Source organism: Anarhichas minor, unplaced genomic scaffold, assembly GCF_050575085.1.
Source record: "Anarhichas minor isolate MPS153535 unplaced genomic scaffold, ASM5057508v1 ptg000029l, whole genome shotgun sequence".
Classification (NCBI taxonomy): Eukaryota; Metazoa; Chordata; class Actinopteri; order Perciformes; family Anarhichadidae; genus Anarhichas; species Anarhichas minor.
This window is the reverse complement of record NW_027466475.1, coordinates 2,432,501-2,457,500: the sequence shown is the minus strand read 5'-3', so window position 1 is coordinate 2,457,500 and position 25,000 is coordinate 2,432,501. Positions and strand designations below refer to the sequence as shown.

General features: G+C 43.7%; 1 protein-coding gene across 9 annotated transcripts in view; it reads right to left on the bottom strand.

Annotated features, from left to right (window-relative positions):
- The window catches only part of ehbp1 (EH domain binding protein 1), a 133,322-nt gene that overhangs the window by 12,736 nt on the left and 95,586 nt on the right, over positions 1–25,000 (bottom strand). For 7 of the 9 annotated variants that reach the window (XM_076104157.1, XM_076104148.1, XM_076104150.1 and 4 more), the window contains 3 exons: positions 22,476–22,614; positions 21,365–21,465; positions 18,378–18,501 (listed from right to left, as the gene is read on the bottom strand). In XM_076104157.1, coding sequence (XP_075960272.1) covers positions 18,378–18,501; positions 21,365–21,465; positions 22,476–22,614 — 364 coding nt within the window. Of the gene's footprint in view, positions 1–18,377; positions 18,502–20,685; positions 21,140–21,364; positions 21,466–22,475; positions 22,615–25,000 lie in introns of those variants that run through there. The other 2 variants (XM_076104149.1, XM_076104153.1) reach the window with 2 other exon arrangements.

The following is a 25,000-nucleotide window of genomic DNA, read 5'->3' as shown; positions in this document are numbered from 1 at the left end:
ATGACAGAGACTTAAATGTTTACTTTAACAACAAAAAACATTTATATTCAAATTACAAGCAGGAAATCTTCACGTTTTTGCAGCTGGAACCAGTTTAAAACGATTAGTCGATCATCACAGTTGTTTTCTGTCTTAATTCATCAATCAATCCACTAATTGAGCACCAATCCACTGCATTATGTTACTGCAAGTAACCAGGAAACTACAGCAACACAGCAAAAAACCTGCTGTTTCAGTTTTATATATGCAGAAGATTAAGAGGAGCTGCACTCATGAATGAATGCTCTACTGCAGGGTTGAGGGTTCGACTCCCACTGGAACAACCCTTTTTTATTGAATTGTACCCACTCGTACTGGAATGAGCGTGCCCAACGAATGGCATATGTTAAGAGTGACAACAACAGAGACGTTGTTTTGTGTGAAGACAAATGGTGTAAATGTCCCTGGCAAGCAGCACTGACACTGTGTCTGTGAATCCAGCCTTGGCTTCCGAGAAGCTGCGGATCCATGCTGGCTCTCGGGGGGCCATCTTGGATCAAAGCATCTGGCGACTTGGCAGGGTTGCATTCTGGGTCTCGCTGCTTGCCTCGCACGCCATTTCTCAGCGCTGTAAACAGCACGGAGCAGGGCACAGCTCTAGAAACAGGAACCTGAAATCTACCGAGACCGGAGCAAGAAGTTTGGCGTCGGCACGGCGTTTGATCAGGACATCAAAGGATTAGTGAAACATGTCTGATGGAGATACGCAGGGGTCTCCCTTCCTACAGGAAAACTTTATCGTCATTAATATCATGTTTGGTGTCGCCGCAGCTATCGGTGGTGAGGAACACACGAGATACAATCAACTCAACGAGATACAACCGATACACACATCCCCACCACCCCTCTATCTGATCGTCTGTTGTTTCACTCTCACAAACACAACGGCGGAGATACGACGACATGAGCGTGTGGAGGAAGACGGTTATCCTGAAGAATATGTGTTAGGGAGGGTCAACGTGTGTTTGAATGCATCCATACGAGAGTTAGAAATAAAAGAATCGAGGGAAGGAAAGACAGCGTGGGCCTCTATAGCCAAATAAGATTAAGATAGCTATCTTGGCCGCTGTTGCATTCAGGGTAGATAGGAATAATGGAACCCACCCTGAGGTGGTCGTGCTGCGGTTTCTGGTTTTTAATTAAGTGTGTAATGCTACTATGCTAGGTCTCACTAAATGCATGCAACGAGTAGTTTTAGTGAGTAAATACTCACTAGTATGTGGACTACTTTCATCGTGGCCCAAAGCAGCAATGAGACGGTTTTATTTGTTTTAATGTATTTGGCCTCCGGTTGATGCAAACGCTACAACTTTGAAGGTTTGATTGTCTCTTTATTGAGGGCACTTTGGTGGCACTAAAGTCGCCACCAAAAGGTGCACTTTAAGCTGCAATTAATCATTATTTTCACTATGAAATTTGCTGTCAAATTAATATTTTCATCTATGAAATGGTGAAAAATGCCTCTCAAATTTTCCCAGAGGCCAAGATGGCGTCTTCAAATTGCTTCTTTTTTTCATGTCCGAGCAACAATCCAAAACCCAAATGTATTCAATTAATATCAATCAGAGAAAAGAAGGAAACATTTGAGAAGCTTAAAATAGCAAATGATTGGCATTTCTGCTTGAAAAAAAATCACTTAAATGATTAAGTGATTATAGAATATCAATAAAATGACTAATTGCTTCAGTGCAATTCGTCAATTTGAGGAAACATTAGTCAATGAGTCAATCCTGGGGCAACACAGGGCTCAATACTTTGACCTTCCAGTTACGGGGCAGACAATCAGGCCAAGTACGAACTCCAGGTATCCGTTTAGAACGTTATGAAATACGATAACTGGATGAGAGGGAAACTTCTTCTCTCTCTCGGTGCCTTGAAGGAAAGAGTTTAGATGAGGAGAAAGGAAACGAGACAGAAAACATTAAAAAGCCGTGATCACAGCACGTTCATCTCATTTCTTATCCCACCATTTAATCCAATAGCTGCTAATCCAATTTGTCTATCGGACATGTAAAAAGGAGGGGGAGGAGGAGAAAGACGAAGGGGAGGAGGGGAAAGGGAGGACGTAGAGCTGAACTTTCTGAATCGCTGTTTATTTAAAGGACTTGTGTGTCTCTCCCACCGTCCGACCGCCGAGCTCGTCTCGTATCAGCGGGGAATCGGCGGAGATGAAAGCCGAAGACGCATGAAAGGAAACGTGGAAAAAGGAACAAAAAAGAAACAGGATGAACATTGTTTCCCGTGATTAGGGTAAGAGCTCGTTAAAAGGCCGTCACTGCGGCGCTGTGAATATGCATGACAGGGGCCGGCCTTAATCAGAGGGGTCCGGGGGGGGTACTCTGCTGCAGACTTGATTTAATCAATGTGAGGAGAGGAGTGTCTTGTTGGGAGCTTTGGCCATAGAGCAGAAAACATGCAGCAGAAAAACTGATTCTACGTTAAATAATCAGATTCAACAGCTTCACGTTTTATAAAAGCAACAGTTTCTAACTCGGCAACATGACAACACTTGTGTGTAAGACTCGACCCCCCCGCTCTACATTTCACGTGTGATTCCTCCTCCCTTGTGCTCTTCTGTTCTGCTCTCTACTGGAGTGCTGCTGAGGGGTATTTCTTCTTTCTCTTTTTTCCGGGGGGAAGGCTTGTTCGAGGCCTTTTTAGCCGCTCTTCAATGGCACAATGGTTTCCAGCGTATAGAGCAGATTCCTGCTTTATTGAACCTGTGTATAATGTCTGGTGAATGGAACACATTAACCGATTCACACTCACCTCTTTGCCTCCCCCCCTCCCTCCCTCCACGAATAGAAAAAGGAGAAAAGTGAAATAAGAAAGAGAAAAAGGAGAAACCTTCTCTCACACTGAGGCACAATGACTGCCTTTTCCACCGGTGTCATTTGTCAACCACTGCTTGCTTTACAGCCGACAAAGGACGAGGAGGCAGGAGTGTGTGTGTGTGTGTGTGTGTGTGTGGGGGGGGGGGGGGGGGGGGGGGGGGGTGAACTGGGTCTTTTCCATAATCATAAGTGGGGCTGCATAATAATTTGTTTCTAATTGCAACGTGCATTAATGTTGGAGGTCTGTTTCAGTCAGTATGGTGATGATATTAATCATCTGGGTCACATGTTAAGATACTGAAGTAGAAATGAACTCCTGTTTAGCTGTGAAGGGTTATTCAAGTAAAGGTTACAAATAAAAGATCAATAACTGACTAATGGAGAGCAGGTAACCAATATAAACTGATCTGCAGACTGTGTCTCCGTGTCCTGATGACACTAAATAAACATCAGTAATATGTTTACTGTCTGTAAACATTAAACCAACATAATTACAACAAGTTCTGAGAAATATGTTGAACTCTGACATCTTTGATGATTAACTTAAAATGCTTCACATCCCTGAACTCTGTACGACTTTAGCTAAAAGGTTATGAAAGTCAACAGAACATCGTCTCCTCTTACGTTTCTCTTGTACAAAGGAAGCATCTTAGATTTCATTTCTAGGAGACGACGTTGGACAGAACATCTGTATTTGTGTCTCTAAAAGCTCATTGTTGGTGATCTCTCTCTGTTCTAGCAGCCCGGATCATGAGCACAGACTGAAGGAGAGATGAACTATGTGGACGGCGGGATCACTAAAGCCTCTTTTAATGAGCAGCCGAGCGTCCACATGCATCACGTCACTGTTTCAACATGCGTGTTCACAGACCGAGATAAAACAGACGACAGGTCTGTGCTGCTAATATGTTTCCTCCTCTCATCCCACACACACACAGCCCCCCCCCCCCCCCACACACACACGCACAGCCTTGGGCAAACAGGTTTGACCTCAGAGCTAACAGTAGGCCAACCTCCCGACGCCTCTCATTCCTCCACCTCAGAGGTTAAGAGGAGGCGGGGGCTCGTTCAAACAGAGTTCACATAATAGACTCTCTCTGGAGATGAAATGTTCATATTGGGAGTCTACACTTTGCGCACACACACAGTTTCTGTTGCTTGCACACAGTGTGTTTGAGTAAGAGAAGTCATTTATTTTTAAAGCCGTGTTTCCACCAAGTTCCCGGTCATTTTTGTCCACTTTTAGGACACTTTCCAAGAGAATGAACAGGTTCCTTCAGCACATTGATTTTAAGACCATAGGGGAGGAAACATTACGACCATGAGAGACTTGACCTGTAGCTCAAAGACTTGGGACTTGACTCAGGTTACATCCACGGATAACTTCTGCTACGTTTCTGCAGTACACGATGCTTCATCTCTGATTCGACTGTCCGATCACGTGATCCTTTTCTGTAAGAAAACTAACAACCACCAGCGGTTACTTTCAACATGGATAACGAAGTACAAGCATTGCTGACCTTGTTGTCCATGCCAGCAGCTGTTGTGCAGTTATATTCTGTGTTTTATGAAGCTACTACTGCCAACATGAGCAGGAGGAGAGCTGTTATTGGAGTTATCAGCCCTGGTGGTACGGACGGAGATTATTTATGAAACGCTCATCTGGACTGAGAACGTTTTGATTTAAAAAAAAGAAGTGTAGCGGTGTGGACGTAGCCTCGGACTTGAGAGCATCTCTATTAGATGAAACACACGATTATGTTAAAAAAAAAATCAAGCTTTTTACAAGAAGTCTATATGAAATGCAATTTCTGGAGTATTTTTCTGTTTGTCTAGCAGAACCAGCCAAGCTGCGACAATCACACAAATACAATCCCTTCCCTTCTCCTCACCCCCCCCCCCCCCCCCCTCCTCCCTCGCCCCACTCCATCAAATTGTGTTTTTGCTCCAAATCAATAAACATTATCAGAGAGTGGCAGACTATGGGCTGGTGGAGGCAGCCTCTGTCTGTTAAAGCCCAGACCGCCACCGTCTCTATCGCAGCCCGGGTGAGAAAGGCCAGGGAGGGAGACGGAGAGAGAGACACAACATGAGGACGCAAGTAACGAGGAAGGAAAGTAAACGTACGAAGGAAGCAGAAGACACGGAGACAAGCTGCATCTTTGATGCATGTACGGTCCAACGGGGAACGTTTCTCTCTCACACACGACAGTAGAAAACAATCAAAGCGAGCGGAGTGGAAAAGAAAAGAGCAGCGGTGAAGCATCAACGTGTTAAAACAAGAATCCCAACAGTGCACTCAACGTCAACAAGAAAAATGAAAAATAAATCTACGACTTCACACACTCCCTAACTCACTTCAGAGCCAGAAACCGCCGCTCTACGAGAACCATTTGACTGAGCTCTAAATAAGATGAGTTTCAACCTGTCCCCACTTGGCTCGGGGCTGGAAAAGGAAAAATAAAGGCGGGGGGGGGAGGAGACACACACACACAATTTCTCAATTACCTTTCTCATTATTGTCACCCGTGTGTTCATTACTACTATTATCATCCTCTATTTTCTGACGCACACACCCCCTCCTCCCACTTTAGGCCGTCGTGTTGGATGAAGAGAGAAAGAAGAGCTTTTTTCTTCTTCTCTCCGCGAGGGCCAGAGCACTTCAGGTAATTAATAACGCAAGAGGGGGGGGGGGGGGGGGGGGGGGGGGGGGGTATGAGAAATGTACTGCCTGAGTGTGTGTTTTTGCTGAGACGCCTGATTGGGGAGCTCACCTGCCGATACCCCCTAAAAGGTATTTTCATTTGCGGGCCTTTTATTTATTATTTTTTTTAACCATACACGCAGAGGAACAAAGCCTCTGTCTCCACTCCAACTGGACGGGGCCCTCCAGGAGGCCTGTAGCTGTGTGCGGGTGAGAGCGAGGAGGAAGAAGAGGCCATCCCACGTTCGTAATCTCATGACAAAAGGCAAAAAAGGGCATCATCCTATTAACAGCGTGATCTTCACCGGCTCGTGCTAGCTCCTTTTCCACAGGGGGCTCTCTTCTATTATTAGGTGAGTGGTGTGATAGGGAGCAGAGAGACCCCATGCCGGGGTCCTGCCTGGTACCTGGTTCTATTCTACAGAACGAGAGCCTTTGCTTGGACCGGTGGGGGCTGCTTTCTATCAACCGGACCAGTGGTGATGCTCTCTGTTTGAACTCGCATGACTCCTCAGCAGCACTACATCCATTAGCATGTCGGGGATCAGCCATTGAGGGAATGCTTGCTTTGAATATTGTGGAAAAAGCTGCAGCATCACCTGCAGGGATGCACCGCTCAGACTCATTCAGAACCGATCCAATGCTAGTCTGTATGTATTCAAGTATTACGATACTAAACATTAAGTATACCACAGTAGACCTTCTACTGACTGTTTAAAACGTAATAAAGGTGATTTCCTCTTCTAGTTTCTGTGTGTGTGTGTGTGTGTGTACAGGTTTTACCTTCAACAACACCCACTGCTCACACAGATACACTTTAATTAATAATTTACATAAAGGTTATAAGCTTCAGAGAGTCAAGTCTTTTTCAGGACATGTACGCCGTGTGACTGCGTATTACTGCAAAGAACACATTCACTCTCTCCTGCACTAAAGTCAGTTTAGCTAATTTAGTGCGATAGAGAGAAGTTTGAGGGACCTTTAAAAAGGGATGTCAAAGTAGAGATACTGAAGAGATGCACTCCTTACAACCTGCCACACACACACACACCTCTCATCATCATCATCGTCCTCCATTCTCCTCTGCAGCCCCATAAAGAGCCTGTGATGACCTGGGTGTGTAGCTTATTAACCTCCCCATCAGTTGTTATCAGCCAATGAATAGCCCCGTCATCTGCTTCGCCTCCTGAATCTAAGGGTGGAAAATGTTCTCCTCACGTCAGGACTATAATTCAATCCACACACATCATTCAAGGTGCGCACACGCACACACACACACACACACACACACACACACACACACACACACACACACACACACACACACACACACACACACACACACACACACACACACACACACACACACACACACACACAGAGAGAGAGAAAGAGAGAGAGACGGACAGAGAGAGACAGACAGACAGACAGAGAGATCAGTGGTGGTAACATTTTGTCAACCTTGGTCCTGGTGGACTTCCAAGACTGGCATGGACCAGATGTTACTGAATTTATCTACAATAGGAGGAAACAAACAGGAGGGGTGAACATGGTGTGTGTGTGTGTGAGGGACAGAATAAATTAATGGCTGATTTCTCCCCTTGCTTTGAAGGCATTAAGAGCCCTCCTCCTCTTCTTCTTCTTCTTCTTCTTCTCAATGTGCCGCGTTAAATGCTTTTCTCTCCTTCCCTCAAACTCTCCCTTCCTTCTTTTTTTTCTTCTGTTTTTTGACAAGCAGGGCCACCCAGCTGAAAGCAACTGATGCAAAACGCCAGAGTAATCCCCACTCCGTGGACCACCACCCCTCCCGCTATCTTTAGTCTTTGACACAGTAGCCATTATCTGTGGGATTTAGTTAAAAACCAAACCTTCATGTATTTGTTAGGCCCCGGGTTCGTTTTCTCCTCTGACTGCTCTGCTTGAGTGTGGCGGGTTGGGGGGGGGGGGGGGGGGGGGGTGTCTCTATTTAAGCTAGCAGGAGACACATGAAGAGGAGGGACTACGATGCTGGATTCTGATCAGAACGTTAAACATCTTAAAAGTCGGAGCTGTGTTTGTTTTGATTGCTGCACAAACATTAAACTGACACACAACTATTCTAATATCCCTGATTAATTAATTGAAGCTTTGTTTATACACGTTTTTCTCCGAAACGCCAGAGGGCGAACAGACAAGTTTAACCAGCAAATGCCAAAAACCAACATCAACAATGCCGAGGAGATATTCTAACTAACTGTAAACTCATATTCATGGAGTGTTCGCATTAATACAAGCCATGTAAAGACAAAAGGTAACGCAGGTTAAACATCCTGCAAACAATTTGATTTGGCTGCAAAAACAGATTCAAATATAGATATTTAATACCTCCAATTTCTAAAGCATTGAAAAACAAATTGACCGTCTTTGTGAAATACTCGTTAGAGCTTCTATCAGTGAACTGAGCCGCCATGACGTCGTTTTCTTGCACGAGTACAAACCAAGCTTTTACATTCGGAGCAGCAAAAACAACGACTTGTTCTGTGATATTTTCATGCACCGTATGTCAAATGAAATGTATAAAACTACTTAAAAATAAACACCATCTGTCGACAGTGTGAATCCCTTACTCACCTATATTTGATTTAATGACAGTTATTAATAGAAAGAGTCTGAATCCCCATAAACTGGGAATAGGTTCAGATCAATGTTCAACCAAAAGCTGAAATTGAAAAATCACATCCTGCTGTATTATAGAGATAAATGTTGCTATTTATCGTATTATACCCGTTCTAACCTGACATATCTGCTATATTGACAGCGATAAACAGAAGGAAAAAGGACTGTGCCTCGTCTCTACTACCGACTGTTTGCTAAACACCGAGGCCTTCCTCTCTGCAGCTCCACAGCTAAAAGCAGCGTTGTGGAATCACTGTTGAAATGTGCAGATAAGCCCGGGCTCTGTGGGGCTAAGCTAAGGTTAAGCCAGGTGGTTTAGCTCCCCGAGTATGTGTTTACACACACACTGAGGTGTGAACCATTCTGGGAGCTTAAGAGGGGCGGAGGAACACGAGTTGATTCAGCGCTAGTGTAAACCCAGCTACCTGTTGACGGTGTTAATTGGGATGGCTTAACACAAACGTCAGCGTGCATGCGTCGGGCCGGGAGTCGGATTGCACGCGTTTAAAGGGAACACACACTCGGTATCAATAAACTCAATAAACTCAGTCCTGTTCAGTTCATCACAACAGATTTCATTATTTAAATCAAAACATTGCCATTTTGGGATTATTTTAAGTGTATAAAGTTAACATTTAACAACTTTGTTGAATGAAAAATGTTTTGTAGAAAAATATGTAAATATTTCTTTAGTACTGTTTTAGTACAGAAACAAAGGTATTATTAGTATAAAATAAATTTATGTTACACTTTGTGTGCTGTCTATAATGCATTATAATATGCTTATAGCACTGTTGTATTATAGTTATAAGCACTCGTAAATATCCTTAAAGCTTCATACCAATAATCATAACAGTTTATAAAGTACTTTATAATAACTTATAAGGTTAAGTATCATAATACTTCTGAATTGTTGGTCACTTAATGACAATTGTTTGCAAGGATTACAGTATATTATTAGTCCTTCAATCATAATACATTATAATAACTGTTATAATTCATCATAATGGGATAATAAGTGACTCTAATTGGACATTGTTTGCTTTAAGTAAAATTAAAAATAATCATTAAATCTTTTTGCAAGAACACACAAAACAAAAAATCATTTTTCACTTAAGGTAAAGCAAACAAAGACCTCTTAGAGTAACTTATAATCACATTATAATGAACTATACAGCCATTTAAATACATTATGTGTAACAGTATATTGTCTTACAACTATAGGAACTATAATACACACAAACAGCCAATGAGAGACCAGTAACTGAAGTATTATAATACTCGACCATGTAAAGTCATTATAAAATGCTAAATGAGTTTGATTATTGGTATAAAGCTTTATGGATATTTAAGAGTGTTTATAACTATAATAATACAGTTCTATAAGCACATTATCACACATTATAAGTATGCATTACAGACAGAAATGTTCCACTGAGCCTCACAAAGGTTGATAAAATGATTCAAACGCATCACTCCCTCATTTAACACTCTTTTACACACATATTTATTTGTGAAGGAGTGAGAGAGGACATTTTCTGAATGAATGAGTATGAGAGAGAGACAGAGAGCGAGAGAGAGACAGAGAGCGAGAGAGAAGTGATAACCCCCCCTCCTCCCTCCTCAACCTGCTGACAGACAGCTGCAATCTTTTTAGCATAAGTGGCTCCGCCTGCTCCATTAGCAAAGAGAAGGAGGGTGTGTGTGTGTGGGTGTGTGTGTGTGTGTGTGAGAGAGGAGGGGAGAGCTCGACCCCCCCTCTCTCTCTCCCCCCTGGGGTGGATGTTAGAACAAATTTGAGGGGTGTCATATTACATGCCTTGTGACAAGAGGCAGAGGGGAGGTGAACGATGAATTTGCTTGATGAATTAATCTGCGGACCAGTAATGGCTCCGCTAACAACATTAGTCATCCTCCTCACATCTCTGTGCCGCCATTCACTAGTTACACAATCGCTGCGTCCTTTTCCTCCTTTCCTCCACCTCGCTTCCTTTCCCGTCCCTCCTTCCTCTCAGAGGTTTGCTTCAGGGGCAACAGCTCAGTCAAAATACACACACACATATATATATATACTCTGGTGGAAAACATCGACTCTTCAGGAGGTAAAGAAGAATTAAGTCTCGGGTTTGTTTAATACACTCACTAATTTACTCTGTTTTGTAAATGTGTCTGGAATAGCATCACATTACAACGGACACCAAACACCAGGCTGCTAACGGCCACTGGCTCCAGCTACAGAATACACAAATGTAAAATTGCTGTTTAAATAGATATTTAAATGGTAATGTATTGGGATGGGGGGGGGGGGGGGGGGGAGACAGCTGTTGGCATTTGTAGCCTGGAGTGCTCATTACAATGGGAAATGGGGAGGAGTGTGTGTGTGGGGGGGGGGGGGGGGGGGGGGGTGATGACAACGGTAGCATGGCGAGCAGCTGTGTTAGCAAGTGAATGGTGTAATTACTGACCAACCCTCTGTCATTAACCTGCATTGTGGAGTGCACCACGGCCGTTACCATAAGAAAGACGTGATTAATTGACTGCATGGGTGAAAATTAAATTATGTGGTTCGGGGTCGCTTAGTTTGTTAACTAAATTATAATCAAACCAACAAACAAGTGATAAATATCTCCAGAGCATCTGAGCTACGTGAGAATATTTAAATTTGAATTGTGAGACGGAAGAAAGATAAACGTTAAACGTGACGGCGTCACTTCAAACCAACACATTAACCAAAAATATGAACACAAAAAACAAGACAGTCAAACAATAAAGCGTTTTCATTTCCTGGTCTTGTGTGTAGCTGAGTGTGCAGTACATGGCCCTCTGTGTGTGTGTGTGTGTGTGTGTGTGTGTGTGTGTGTGTGTGTGTAGTCTGTGTTTGCTGCACGGTTTTGTTGCACGGGGTCTCGGGCAGAGAGGCTGATGAAAGCATTGGTGGGATGCTCCAATAAAGAGCAGATTATCATAAGCGGCCATTGTCCACCTCCCGATTCTCACCCCTCTGCTGAAAATGTTAATCGGCCCTATCGCTGGCAGGCTAAAGGGAGGGAGGGAGGGAGGAGCGAGCGAGCGGCCCGGTCGGAGCAACTTTAACTGATTTAGAGGAAATAAAATAAAGGAAGTGACAAAATCATCAGGGAGGTAAAGCATCAGAAAGATAAAGCACAAAAATAAAGAGGGAGCGCAGCCGATAATTCCTGTTATAGTTTACAAATTTAAGTTGCACGTCTCCGGGACGTTGGCGAGCAGCTACACCCTCTCCCTCCCTCCCTCCCGTTGACTCCCTCCACCCAGCTCGTTTTATCTGAAGATTCTCAGACAATGCCTGGTGGATCCCGTTCCCTAATCTTCCTAAAAATCCCCCTTTCATCCCCACTGTTAAAGAATGTATGAAAAGGCTGACACCGAGAAGGGGGGAGAAAGAAAGAGAGAGAAGTGGCGCACATCTGGGAGTGAGGGTGGTGTCACTGTGCTGGATTGGGGGGGGGATTGGTCACTTGTGCAGAGTCCATGCAAGTTGACTAATTAAATAGTTTTGCTGCTCAAACATTCAAATGGCCGAAGAGATTAAGGGCATGACCGGGAACGGGAGTGTGTGTGTGTGACTCCAAGGTTCAACTGGGTCAGATTAACTCTCTCACACACACACACACACACACACACACACACACACACACACGCACACACACGCACACACACACACACACACACACACACACACACACACCCTTTTGTTTTGTCCCCTCAAAGGCAAAAGAAAAAGAGGCAATGGGTTTTTAAAGGAGTGATCCCCAGAGTTTCTTCTCTTCCCGCGGTGCGTTCGCTCCTGAAGTGAATTCAAGGTGACAACAAACACATTCCACCGGCGTCCCACACAAAAAAAAACATTTGACTGAAAGTGAGTGCTCTTTTCATAACCCTGACGAAGAAGAAGACAACAAGAATAAAATGACCCAGAGGCTTGAGGGGAAGAGGAGACGCGTCTTCTTCTGGCCGAGTCTATCTGAGGCGCCATGAGCTCAGCTTACGAGTTGAGGTCTGTGATTATGGATCAACAACCTTCAGCGTGGCCCGCGTTTATATTACAGTCCAGCTTTATTGAAAGATTCAGGAGGAGAGCCGTGATTCGTTTTCAGTATCACCTGTAAAACAAAGTGACCGCTGATTAAAGCCCAAACCTCTCTCCCTCCATCAGTCTGTGAACTAGGAGGGTATTATGGTCCAAACACTTCTTCCTTCTGTCAGAGCTGAAAGATTAGACTTGGTTATCCCATTAAAGTTGCTAAAATGCCATTCTTGTGTCTTTAAGCTCTCGTATAGGGAGGTCAAGATGAGTCTGCCTGCGCTTACAAGGCGGTGCACGGGATGTAATCTGCCCAAAGTTACAGTAATTAATGTTAAGCTTCTTCGGGCAATACGTTTGTGAAAAGAACTGCCTCTGATAATACACTTAAAGCTGCACGCGCTGTTTGTGTTGCGGCGACGAGACGAAGGCTTGATGTGAGGCGTGCGTCCCCGTGCCGCTCACGTAGACCGGCTTAAACCTTTAGTCAGACTATGAGATGCTGCGGCTACAATGCTGGATTATAGGACGACAGGAGAGAGAGAGAGAGAGAGAGAGAGAGAGAGAGAGAGAGAGAGAGAGAGAGAGAGAGACCAGCTCACTTGACGTCGAGGAAATGTATAAATGCCTGAACATCATCGTTATTAGTGTGAGGACGACACAGAGAGAGAGGAAAGTGGACATCCTGGAATACAGATTTAAAAAAAGGAATTAAGAAGCAGTCATGTGTAGATTCTAGGGATGCCTCCAGAAACCTGGTTCTAAATGAGTAAAAACCCGGAGAATAGATGCGGTCCGGAGTTCTGCTATCGGTACTTTCTTAGTTCTGGAGTGAGATGTCCTCATCTCAAACGTCCTCTGTCTCTGTCTCTTTGTCTCTCTGTCTCTGTCTCTTTGTGTCTCTGTCTCTCTGTCTCCTCTCAGTACAGCGTGAGACTCACATCATGATCAGAGAGAAGGAAACATTGTAGAACTCTGTTCGTCTCAAACACAATAAAACCCTCACAAGCAAGTTTATCACAACATGTGACCAACAAGCAGAACATCAGTCTGTCTGTGGAGCAGCCGTCAGGTAACGGTAGTGATGTCATACGTTAGTGATGTCATACGTTAGTGATGTCATACGGAGTTTGATCAGAAGAACAGGATCATCAATGAGAGATCATCACTGAGATCATTGATTAGCCGAGAATGTGTTTTTGCTTGTGTTGCTGCTCAAGAAAGAATATTTGTTTACATAAAGAAATGTCGATTCATTTTCTCTCACAAAATAATCAAAAAGAACCGATAAGAGTGTCGATAAGGAACCGAACCGATAAGCCAGTTCTGGTATCGATAACATCCTAACGAGACCCATCACGAGGAGATTCCCATTTAGAAATACGAGTAATACATCTTCAACTGTGGTAAATAAAGCGGCGATCTTAAATCCTTTTTTTAATCCCTCATATTGGCAAATAAAACTAAAAACAATTAGGCGACTGAAAACGCGCCCGGCGGGCCGGCTGTGATTTGTAGCCACAGGTTAAGCCGACCCTGCGATCCTCCACACAATCACAGTGGAGGCGTCTGCGATGTGACGGCATTGACAGTCCGTCCTCTCTCCCTCAGATACTGAGTGGGGATAGGCTGCATGTGTAAAGTACATTAAGCTCTTGCCGGATCCCTCCTTGTGCCATTCTCCTCTCGTCGACTCGGCAGACACAAAGGCAGATTAAAGGAGCGCGCGCCATAAAAACCCCCGTGTCAATCTTATCGGCTTCGAGTGCAATTTTTAAACATATGTTAATCTGGGAGAGCTAAAACTCATTCTCTCCTCTCTCTCTGCTTGTTTATCTCTTATCAAATGCGCAGTAGGTGAGAGGCAGCTTTGCGGCGCGGCTAAGTGCCATTATTTGGATAATTGCGTCCATTGTTGCAGGTTATATAGCTATTTGAAACGGGGAGTGTGTGTAAATAGGTGCAGGGGCCAGGTAGGGGGCGGATTTTCTGCAACGCATTTCAATGCTTCTTCTGTGTTTTCAATAAGGAGCGTTTGATATGTTTTTTCTTCTTTCTGCGTGACAATACCTTTAGAAAAGCAACAATGCCGAGGTCAGAAGCACTACATGCGTCGGCAGAGACACAATAACGATGAAACGTATCTTAAATTAGCATGCTAATAAAAGACATTAAAGACGCCATCAACAGAGTATGAGGGTTGCATGATTGTTTAAAAGTTTTGCTACATCTTACAGACAGACACGTGATAATATTCTAGTGTTCATGGAAAACACAGCTTCTCCTCCTATAAATCAATAAAGTCACATTAATATGTGTTCTGTTGCAGGAGGTGAGCGGTCTCCTCATGCTGCATGTGTGAAGGACAGTGCTCCCAGTGATGCGAGAATAACAAGTTCATTAGCCGAGGGGGGGGGGGGGGGGGGCACCGTAGGAATTCAACCCCTCCCCCCCTCCTCGACCCGGGCCTGGCCTCCGATTGGCTGGCTGCGTCGGCACGGCGAGACTCATTAGAGCCCAGCAGTAATTAAGAGTTGTTAGAAAGTGAATTCTCCAACCGCAGATTAGAAAATTAAACTATTTACTGATTACATATTAATAGAAGACAACAATGGCGCTTGCCATAAGCTTGGAAGGCAACCAAGGAATAAATCTGTGTACTTAATTACCATAAACAATGGGGGCATAGAAATGGAGTTTTATGCCCACTCCCTTCTGTAATGTGTCTGATATCAGAAGACACTTGACAATTCTTGTTCAATTATCTCTATTATTTAATGTGCTGTGAACTGCCTCTGAGTAAATAAATTAACCACCCCAATTACTTGGGATTCATCTGGGGAGGGCCGCGGCGTAATAGAAAAATGCCGCGGAAAGCTGCATTGTGCCCAAACCAGGGGAGAGTAGGGGGGGAGAGGAGAGGGGGGGTGAGGAAAAGGAGGGAGAGAGAGGAGAGATTCACAGGGATAAAAAGGAAAATAAAAAGTGATGCAGAGAGCGTTGAGAAACATAGAAAGCACAAAAAATAACAGGATAAGTTCCTTAAAACACAGATTATTCATGACTTGTAGCAAACATTACACACGCTTATGTAGAATGACTTTAGACGGGCTGAGGGGATGACGAAGCAGAAGCATGAGATATCAAAGCAGAGCGAGCAGCAGAGCACGGTGGATCTTCGCGGGCTTTCTGCTGGCGGAGCAGAGAAGAGATGAACAATCAGTCGGTTCGGTCTGCTCACATCTGCCCATCGGTCCTGCAGCACCGCTGCTCACTGAGCGCACGCAGACTCACCTCATAGAGGTCTGGATCACGTGATCATGTTCACCGCTATGCTGAGAAAGTCCAGCAACAAACTGCTCGATAGATCTGATCGACACGGAGCGTTAGCGTCTGACGGAGCTACGAAATAATCACATTTTTAAGCCTTCTGTAAGCAAAACGAGTAAAGTATAAAAGAGCGAGAACATTTTATTCAAAATATTTAAACAAAAGCAACGTCTCCTCTATTCAAACAACGGTCATAATTCGGCTCTTATTGTCTCATCTTTAAAAATGAAATCCATAACGTTTAGCTACTCTTAACGGATATGAGACCATAAAGCAGGGTATGCTTTAGGGCGGGGCTTACTGTGATTGACAGGTCTGTCTCCACCTCTTCATCACCTGAACTCATGCTCACTTAAAACAAAAAGGGACATTTTCTGTCCAAGCTTTTCTCAAGAAAGACCCGCAATCAGAAACTCCGCTGCTTGTCTCCGGTTATGTGACAGGTGACGTAATGCACGACGTTGTGCTGTACCTGTGTTTACGCCTTTATTCAGTCCGGTTTACTTTGTGCCGAAACACGAGACTAGTGGAGGCAGTCGAAGAACTTCACATATATAATAATAGTTAGTTAGTAGGAGAGTAAATGTTTCGACCAACGTTCATACCAATGTCCTCGCTGTGTGCAACGTTTTATTGGCGTCAAAGGAAAGAGCTCATCAAGATTTGAATAAAGTAACATGGTGTGAAATGACTTTAATTGCACTGTGACTTTGTAAGTCCCTACATTGAGCCAGGCACTTGGACATCTAATTAAATAAAAGGAGCCCTGGACGTCGGCTGGACTTTTAAAGTGTGGCTTGCAGAGGAAGAAGTATCAACTTGCTGGTCATTTCTCCCCATGTTCCCCAGAAGAACCGGCACCAGTCAGATGTGATGGATCAATACCGGATGTTTTGCTTACAGCCAATCAGCCACAACTTCAATCAGACATTCTGGGTCCAGAGAAGAAGAACATATATATCTATCATCTGTGACAGCCTATAGAAAGGTGACCTCGGTTGCTGAGGTGATAAAGGTTACTGTAGTTACCACCTGTCAGCGCCGCGTCTCGCTCTGATGCCTCCAGACCTCGGCCTAAAGGCACAATCCATAACCTATTGGATGAGTCTCTGGGATAAGTGCTGCAAAATGAGATATGGAAACAGAAATGCACTTTCAGAGAAGTGAGCGAGATGGAAACTTTTTTTCTCTCGGCGTGAAATCAGCACCAGTCTGAAGTTATATATTTAGTAATGAGCTTTAAATAATGATGTCTTGCATGCTAACCGTTATGTGCAGTTCTGACCACTTGAGATTTACAGTACATCATACAAAATCACTCATATATATATATATACACACATTATATACACATATATATATCGCACTGCGACACTTTTTCTCGATTTCATTCCCCACTGTCGTTATAAGAGGGTGAAAAGGGAATCTCTCTTGCTGGTACCCTTTTATTATTTTGTCACCCTCTTCCTTTTCTAGTGAATCATATGTTTCAGGAGGGGGCTGCAGGTATATATATATATATAAAACTATATAAAGAGAAATCCTTATGGCTGAAGGTGTTTGGAAGTAAATAACCTAGCGGCTGGTTTATCAGTGGGAGAAGAAGAAGCCCTTCACATTGACACAATGGCGTGCGCTCCGACAGGGGAAGAGGGCACGGAGGCAGGGAGGCAGGCAAAAAAAAGGGAGGAACACAACAAAACGGAAGGGGGAGAAAGTCTCGATATCAGCACCCCAAATGGGATGAGGAAGGTGAGCACAAATCCCATTTTTGGGGGCTAAAATCCACCGAGGTGGGCACTGATACATCAGAGAAAAAAAAGCATGAGAGCTGCTACTAAATTACTACAGCGAATACTGTAGCTACACTACATTTTACACTTCCTGGAACCATGTTTATTTTTCTTCTTCTTCTTTCTCGGGCGAGGAACGGGACGGTTTAGTATCACAAATGCGAAGCTATTCTCCAATTTCAGTTGGGGACTCTTAACGGAGCCAAGGCCCCTCTGTTGGCTCGGCACACTGTCTCATGTCTTAACAAGGCTTTACCCCCGGCCAAATCTTAAATAAAAAACCTTCAGAATCTGGCTGCGTACGCCAAAAAACAGATTGTGTGTAAGCATTTGTGTGTGTCGTGGATTTGTGAACTGTGTCCGTGCTCGTGTTGTGTTGCCTCGTGTTTCTTTTTTTTTTTTTTTTTTTTTATAAACTCACCCCCATCTTTCCTTATACAGCATATCAATGAAGGCCAGATATGTACTAAGGGAAGGAGGGTGCACGGGTGTGTGTGTAGCCGTGCGTGGCTGAGCGCGCCGTTCAATAGTGTGGCGGCTGGCTGGGGCCGCGGCTGGCAAACGGCTGCAGCGGAGACTTTCGGCTGGGGCGCCGCTATCGCACCCAGTTATCGTTTCCCCCATGAAGGGCTCCCTTATCACCCCGGCCCAGAGAGGTCTCCCTTCTTCTCCCATCCCCGAGACACACTCCTACTCTCCCTCCCTCCCTCCCCATACCCTCCCTTCTCCACCTCCCCATTCCCCTCCTTTCATATCCACCCAGTGCTCCGTCGTGCAACATTCAACTGAAAGGGGAGGGAGGGCTTCAAAGATTCCCTCTCTCTCTCTCTCTCTCTCTCTCTCGTGCACACATAAACACACACACACACACACACAGAAACTCCCACATGCGTGTGTACGTGCGTGCGTACGCTCAATTTGCCAAAACAGTTTTTCCAGTGTAATTGGGCTTGGGGTACCTGTGTCCATGAGATAGCGCAGCCTCTTCTCCACGCGAGCTGCTCGGGCGTCTATGTGCCTCTGCTCGCTCTCCAGCGCAGACAGCTCCCCAACCACATACTGACTGGTGTCTTTGAACGCCTTCTGTCAACCAGAGAGAGAGAGAGGGGGAGAGGGAGAGAGGGGGGAGAGAGAGAGAGAGGGAGAGAGGTTATGAGAGAAAAGGAAGAGTAGTGCGATATAGCATTAAACAGAGACAGAGGGATGAGACAGAATAGAGAAAGAAGGAACGAAGCAAAAAGGTAAAGCGGTGACAGAAAAAAGAGAAGAATAAAAAAAAAAAATGAAAAGAGAAGTTGTGAAGCAGAGGAGGAGGAAGAGGAGGAGGAAGAGAGTGAAAGTGTGTTTTAATGAAACATCCAAACAGAAAAACAAAAGATAATAACTCCAGAAAAAGACTTTCACAATAAGAGATACAACAAACAGCTAATGATTAACTGTTGCTGCCTTTTACTTTCGTTTGGTGTTTTTTAAATTCCTCTTTCTCATCTTCAAAAACACTTTATGGCCAAAAAACAATGAGCAGCAAAGCTTTGAATACCTAATCAGAGCGCTGTGAATGAAGACGTATTGAAGTAAATCTTTATTCACAAGCAATCAACACAACACTTATTCTTCTATAAATATTGGCCACATTACGGATCAATAACTGATGAAACGTCAGCGAAACAGATGATCAAACTAATTCTAAAAGATTAAACATAACTTAATGAATTGACTTGATAGATGGACTAAAGAAGCACGAAACTTAAAGTCAAGTCATTCTTATTGTAGCCTGTGAATGTTTAAATCATGAAGCCTTGTTTATACTTATAAACATTATATTTATACTAACAGCATGGACGGCTGCACGAAGCTGACCTGTCATCTGAAGAGGAAACCTTTCTTTTATACTATTGTGCAGGTTTGTGGACGTTCTGCATGTTCTCTGCATATCTGCGTAGTCAGAAAGTGTTGGCTGTGCACGAACTCTTCTGCATCTGAATGTTTAGGAGTTAGTCGTTGGTGTGTTCTGCACATGTGCTGAGTTAAAGGACAGTAATCACAGGTCGGTTAAAGAAGCAGCAGCCACGACTCAAACCTCCATCACGTCTTTACTGTGATGTCGCTGCGTCATCAACGGCTCTGATCACAGTTCACACTGACGCCGTTAATCCAGCTGTGTTGATCATTCACACTCCTCACATCAGCCTCCACATCTGTATCAAAGTGTACGTTAATGTTTCCTTCTGTGGATATTTGTAACGTAATCTTTATACTTCATTAAAGGTTTGCACATTCTTGCACATAACTGGACTGCTCTTTAATAAAAAAATACACATATATATTATTCATAGCTTTTATAATATTTTCTTCACATTTTATAGTAATTATTTCCTATTTTCTATAAAGGTTTGAGTTTTTCTTTATTTTCTCTCACTATGTTTATTGTTATGCAACAAAATTGACAATAAAACTGATTCTTTATATTACTGAGTGTTGACATCTGATCCTCAATCAATCAACACGAATGTTCCCGATGACTCCACTTCATAGTCACGTCTCACTTTATACTAGTGTGCTAGTTACTGACTGTTCCTCTACACTTTCATTAAAAACAATCTGCAAGTATTTGACTATAAATTCAGATCAAATATTTAGTTTCCTGTTCTGAGTATTTACACAAAGAGAGAGGCAGGTGGAAGTTTAAAGAGACATCAGCTTCAAAAATGTCACATAAATCATAAAACAAGTTGTTTTCAGTACTTCTTTTTGCAGTGTAGTGTTAACCCAGCCGCAGGTTAAAGGTCTCCATTAATATAAACCTCGCCCATTTCAGATAAGTCTTCAAACTTCTCTCTCTCTCACACACACACACACACACACACACACACGCACACACACACACACACACACTCCATTTCTGACCCCTCTTCACCTCTGTCTCCTGACTGCTTGCTATTCTCCATAGAAACTCCTCTGAGTGAATGTTTATTCAAATTCACTACTGAGGATGCATCCGGAAAAAATAATAATATCTCCATTTTATTGCTGATGCACTTCATTTTTCTTAATGGGAAGAAGAACTAGTGAGCAGGAGAGAGAGAAAGTTGATTTTTTTTCATTCCACCCAGGCCAGCACTCTTTCCAGTGTGTGAGTGTGTGTGGCTCTGTGCACGTGTGATGTGTGCATGTGTTGATTCCCAGCAGCCCCCCCCCCCCCCCCCCTCCTCCTCGCTCTATCACCATATTTTTCCTTGGCAAATCAATTTTACACATGATCAGCCCACTCCCCTTGCCGCGCTCGGCCCAGCCGTAATTAAGAGCAGGGAAATTACCATATATATTATATTAATGCAAACATCATTCAGCAGGTAATTCTTGGCTGATCGGGATAATGGAAAGGTTGAACACCCATTAACCCTGGGGCCCAGGCACTGGGAGGAGGAGGAGGAGGAGTGTGTCTGTGTGTGTGTGTGCGCATGGGAAGAGGGTCGAGGGCTGCCTGCGAGGAGAGATTCACCCCGTGGTCTCCAGTGGCACACACACACACACACACACACGGACACACACACACAATAGCATTCTTATAGACACTATGTACACACAAGCTCAAACACAGGCTGAGAAGTGTGTGTGTGTGTACACTTGAAGGACACGTAGACACACACACAACTGTAAATGGCAGCTGATATCTACCATTGTTATAATTAAAATCGGTTCGATCAATAGTTGGGTGTCTCTGTGGAGAAGAAGAGGAGGACAGTAGAGAGAAAGTGTGTGTGTGAGGATGAGGAGGGGGAGGAGGGGGGCAGAAGAGCTCAGTGATGGATTAATTTAAGACAAGACAGGAGAGACAGGAAGTCAGCTGACAAACAGGAAATCAAGAATGTAATGAGTAAAATAATAGAATCTATTTCAACACAAAAGCTTCATAAAGTGACTGAGGGGAAAGAAAGCGACGAACCTCCTCCTCAAAGGGTCGGCGAATGTCGAGGTCCGTCGGTGAACCCCGGTCCTCCTCGGCCCTCCTCAGGTCCTCAGGGACAGACTTCTGCCTCTTCACCTCTGGTGGGACAAAGGAAGCCAAGTGAAGACAAGTCACAAGTTAAGTTTATGAAGCACATGAAGCCAGGTGGTTAACGGAGTCTGTGAGGTCATTATTGAGGCTAGTTAGCATTGCTGCTATCACTCTTTTGACTATTATTTGACTAGTGTGCAGGTCTTTCAGTGATGTTTTTCCATATTTCTCACTTTCTTTGTTGATGTCCCGTGTTTTTCATTTATTCAGTGCTTATGAAATCTAGAAATATGTGTTGGACTCCCATTTAGACAATTTACAAAGTCAGCCTATGAGTGACTTCTGTCTCAGCAGGATGTGTACAAACATGTCCCCACATTTATCTTGAGTAGACTCGACTACAGCACCGAAGTCTTCACAGGTCTCCTTAAAAAGATCGACTAGACAGCTGATTCAGAGCGCTGCTCCTCGAGTCACTGCGACTCGGTCCAGTTCTGAGGACTTTACACCGGCTTCCTGTCCGTCCAAAGGTTGTTAATAAGCACTGAAAGGTTCTGATCTTCTGCTACATCATGAACCATCCACACCTCTCAGGTCGTCTTTTTGTCCCCAGATTTAAAAAGTAAACATGAAGAAGCAGCGTTTCTTTATCTGGAACAAACTCCCAGAAAACTGCAGCTCTGACTTCTCCTTCAGGACTTTGTGTTTGCTGCCACCTTTAATTAAATCAAACAATGATTACACGGCACCGTAGCTTTTATGGTTTTATTTTCTTATTCTATTTAAGCGCTTTGAATTACCTCATTTCTGAAATATGCTGCATGAATAAACTGGCCTTGCCTTAAGAACGAAGGAAGTTTTCACTCTTTTGTAAGTGTCACTTGATATCTTGGAGTGTAATTGTTGACTGAGAGTAAAGGAAGAGTTGGTGAACATCTGACCCTCAACGTGCCGGTTACCTGCTCTCAGGTGTGCATTAGATGTGTTGCTCTGTGCAAACACACCTCCCTGTGTAAACACTGTATGCATTAGTGTGCGTGTTGCATTGTTCCCTCACCTGGGCGGCTCTCCACATACTGGCTGAAGGACTTCAGCTGAGTTTTCCTGACTGCAGAGTCCTTGTTGAAGACCACGGGGCTGCGCAGCCTCTCCGTTGCTCTGCGCAGACGCTCGGCTCGCAGATCCTGAGCGTTGTTCTGTCGGGACACGGAGGAAATGTGACGCTTACTGTCGATGCTACATGTCAGAGTTCCTCACCCGACACGTACTTTGCAGTATAAGGAGTACTTAGTATTTAGGTTGCATCAGTGTTTCATGAATCCTAAAGTAATAATAAAGAAAATGTAAACATTGGTTAGTTCAGTGTGATCGTGAAGCCAGCTTCAATGTTGAATGTTGGATAAAAATTAAGAATAAATTGATTTGAGTTTGAAACGTAGCAGCAGTTCAGCTGAAAACACAGAAACAGGTGAAAGAGAAGCTCATGCTTCTCACTATAGTGTAAGTGAAACATGTTCTTTAGGTAAAGGGTTGTTGTTTAGTGAATCAGACACTGATGGGACCAAAAGTCAAATTGTATTTCAAAGGGAGTAAATGATCAAAAACAGGAATACTTGTAATCATATAGAAGTTGAGTCCACAGTATTTCTGGTGTTGCTTTAATACTTTTGAATGAATAAGAGGGTTGAGATAATTATTATAAAAGTACGAGAGGAAAAGGTTCTGCTGCTACAGATCAACATGTTGAACAAGAAGTGCACAAACAGAGATCCACTCCAAACGACGGCTGCAGTAGAAAGATTAACAGGAAACACACAAACGGAGGGAGTTGGTTAAACTTCCAATTACTCCTGATTTATAAAAAACAATGTCAACGATTCGTCTATTATTCTGTCAGCCTCCACCAGCCACTTAGATCTGCTCTCAGGCTGTTATTAGGCAGCCGGTTCAGCATTTCACAGCAGATCTGTGATTATTGGGACCACAACACACACACACACACACACACACACACACACACACACACACACACACACACACACACACACACACACACACACACACACACACACACACACACACACACACACACACACACACACACACACACACACACACACACACACACAGGCCATGAGATACTCTCTCTCGTTCTCTCCCTCACTCATGAGAGAGACAAAAAGCAGGCAATTAACTTGACTTTCAACAAAACCCCGAGCCAGAAAATATATTCAGATTATGCAAAATGCAAAAAAAGGGAAAGAAAACGCTATTGTTTTCAAAGTGAACATGTGTTAAAAAGCTACACGCTCGCTTCTTCCACTATCAAAAAAAACAAAACGGCGCGTGGAAATGCTTTATTACCGGGAGCCTCCAAATATGCCAAGCCGAGTGGAAAAGAAACCGACTCCAGGCTAAAAAGTGATGCCGCGGCGACGCTAATAAGACGGCGAAACGTGTAATAAAGTCGACAATTAGGGAAACACGTTCCACTGCTTGAGACGGAGGGAGATAGTGGAGCAGGGCGGGCAGAGCGAGGAGAGCTAATAGAGACGGGGTGGGCGGGGAGCCGTTAGTAGCTTCAGATTATTGACTTTCAGAAAGAATGTCAGCAATTAGTCTGCTCCCACTTTGTTTGGTCTATTAGTCCGTCAGCTTTCCACCAGCCGCTTTAAAACATCACGGCAAGTCAAAAATCGAGGCACATTTATTTATGAAAGGGGCTGGAGACACAAAATTGCCCCAATTAAACATTTTAAAACATAAAGCCAGAGCTGGGATGCGTGCGAGCGTGTGCATGTGAGGGCAGCGACCAGGAGACCAGAGCAGAAGATTTAAATTACTGATTGCAGGAAAAGAGAGGAGGAGAAAAACGTGGGCACATAAAAGCTTTCTCTCAGAGTCGGAGGGCTTTTTACCAACTTCCTAAAATCTCTCCATCTTTCAATGAAGTGACAATCACAAAAAGGTGTTGTTCAGGGCCAGAATGTAACGTTAAAGGCTGTTTCTAAAGAACATGAATATGCAAATATCACGTAATGAGATGTCTCTCAGAGTTTCTGTCTCTCTGAGAGCAAGAAAGAAATCTAACGTATGCTAATTATATTCTAACTTATAATAACAATCTGAGCACTTTTAGTGGAGTTACATTAACGGTGCTTAGTTAAAAATAAAACCGATATGATTACATTGCACTTTAGCGTTCTCCCTCGATACTGGACCAATTCAAATTATTTTTTGTCCACATTAGACACAACAACATGGTAAGAAAGGTTGGAAAACACCAAAGTAACCCTTTAGTCACAGAGGAAGAGCTACATGAACACTGTTGGGTCTGGAGTTTGATTCTCATTGCAGCCACCAACTCAACTAAGTACTCACAGCACAATAAGTTGGACAGAAGGCCATCAAGAGACTGACTTGATGAATATTTCATGTTTGTTTGCAGAAAAAAGAGTAACAAACACTGATAATTGGATGTCAAAGGACTTATTGGCTTAATGTTGCTGTCCTTGTCATATTTTCAGGGGAACAATTCATTTGTTTTACACATTTTAGGATGTTGACTGATGAAAAACTGCA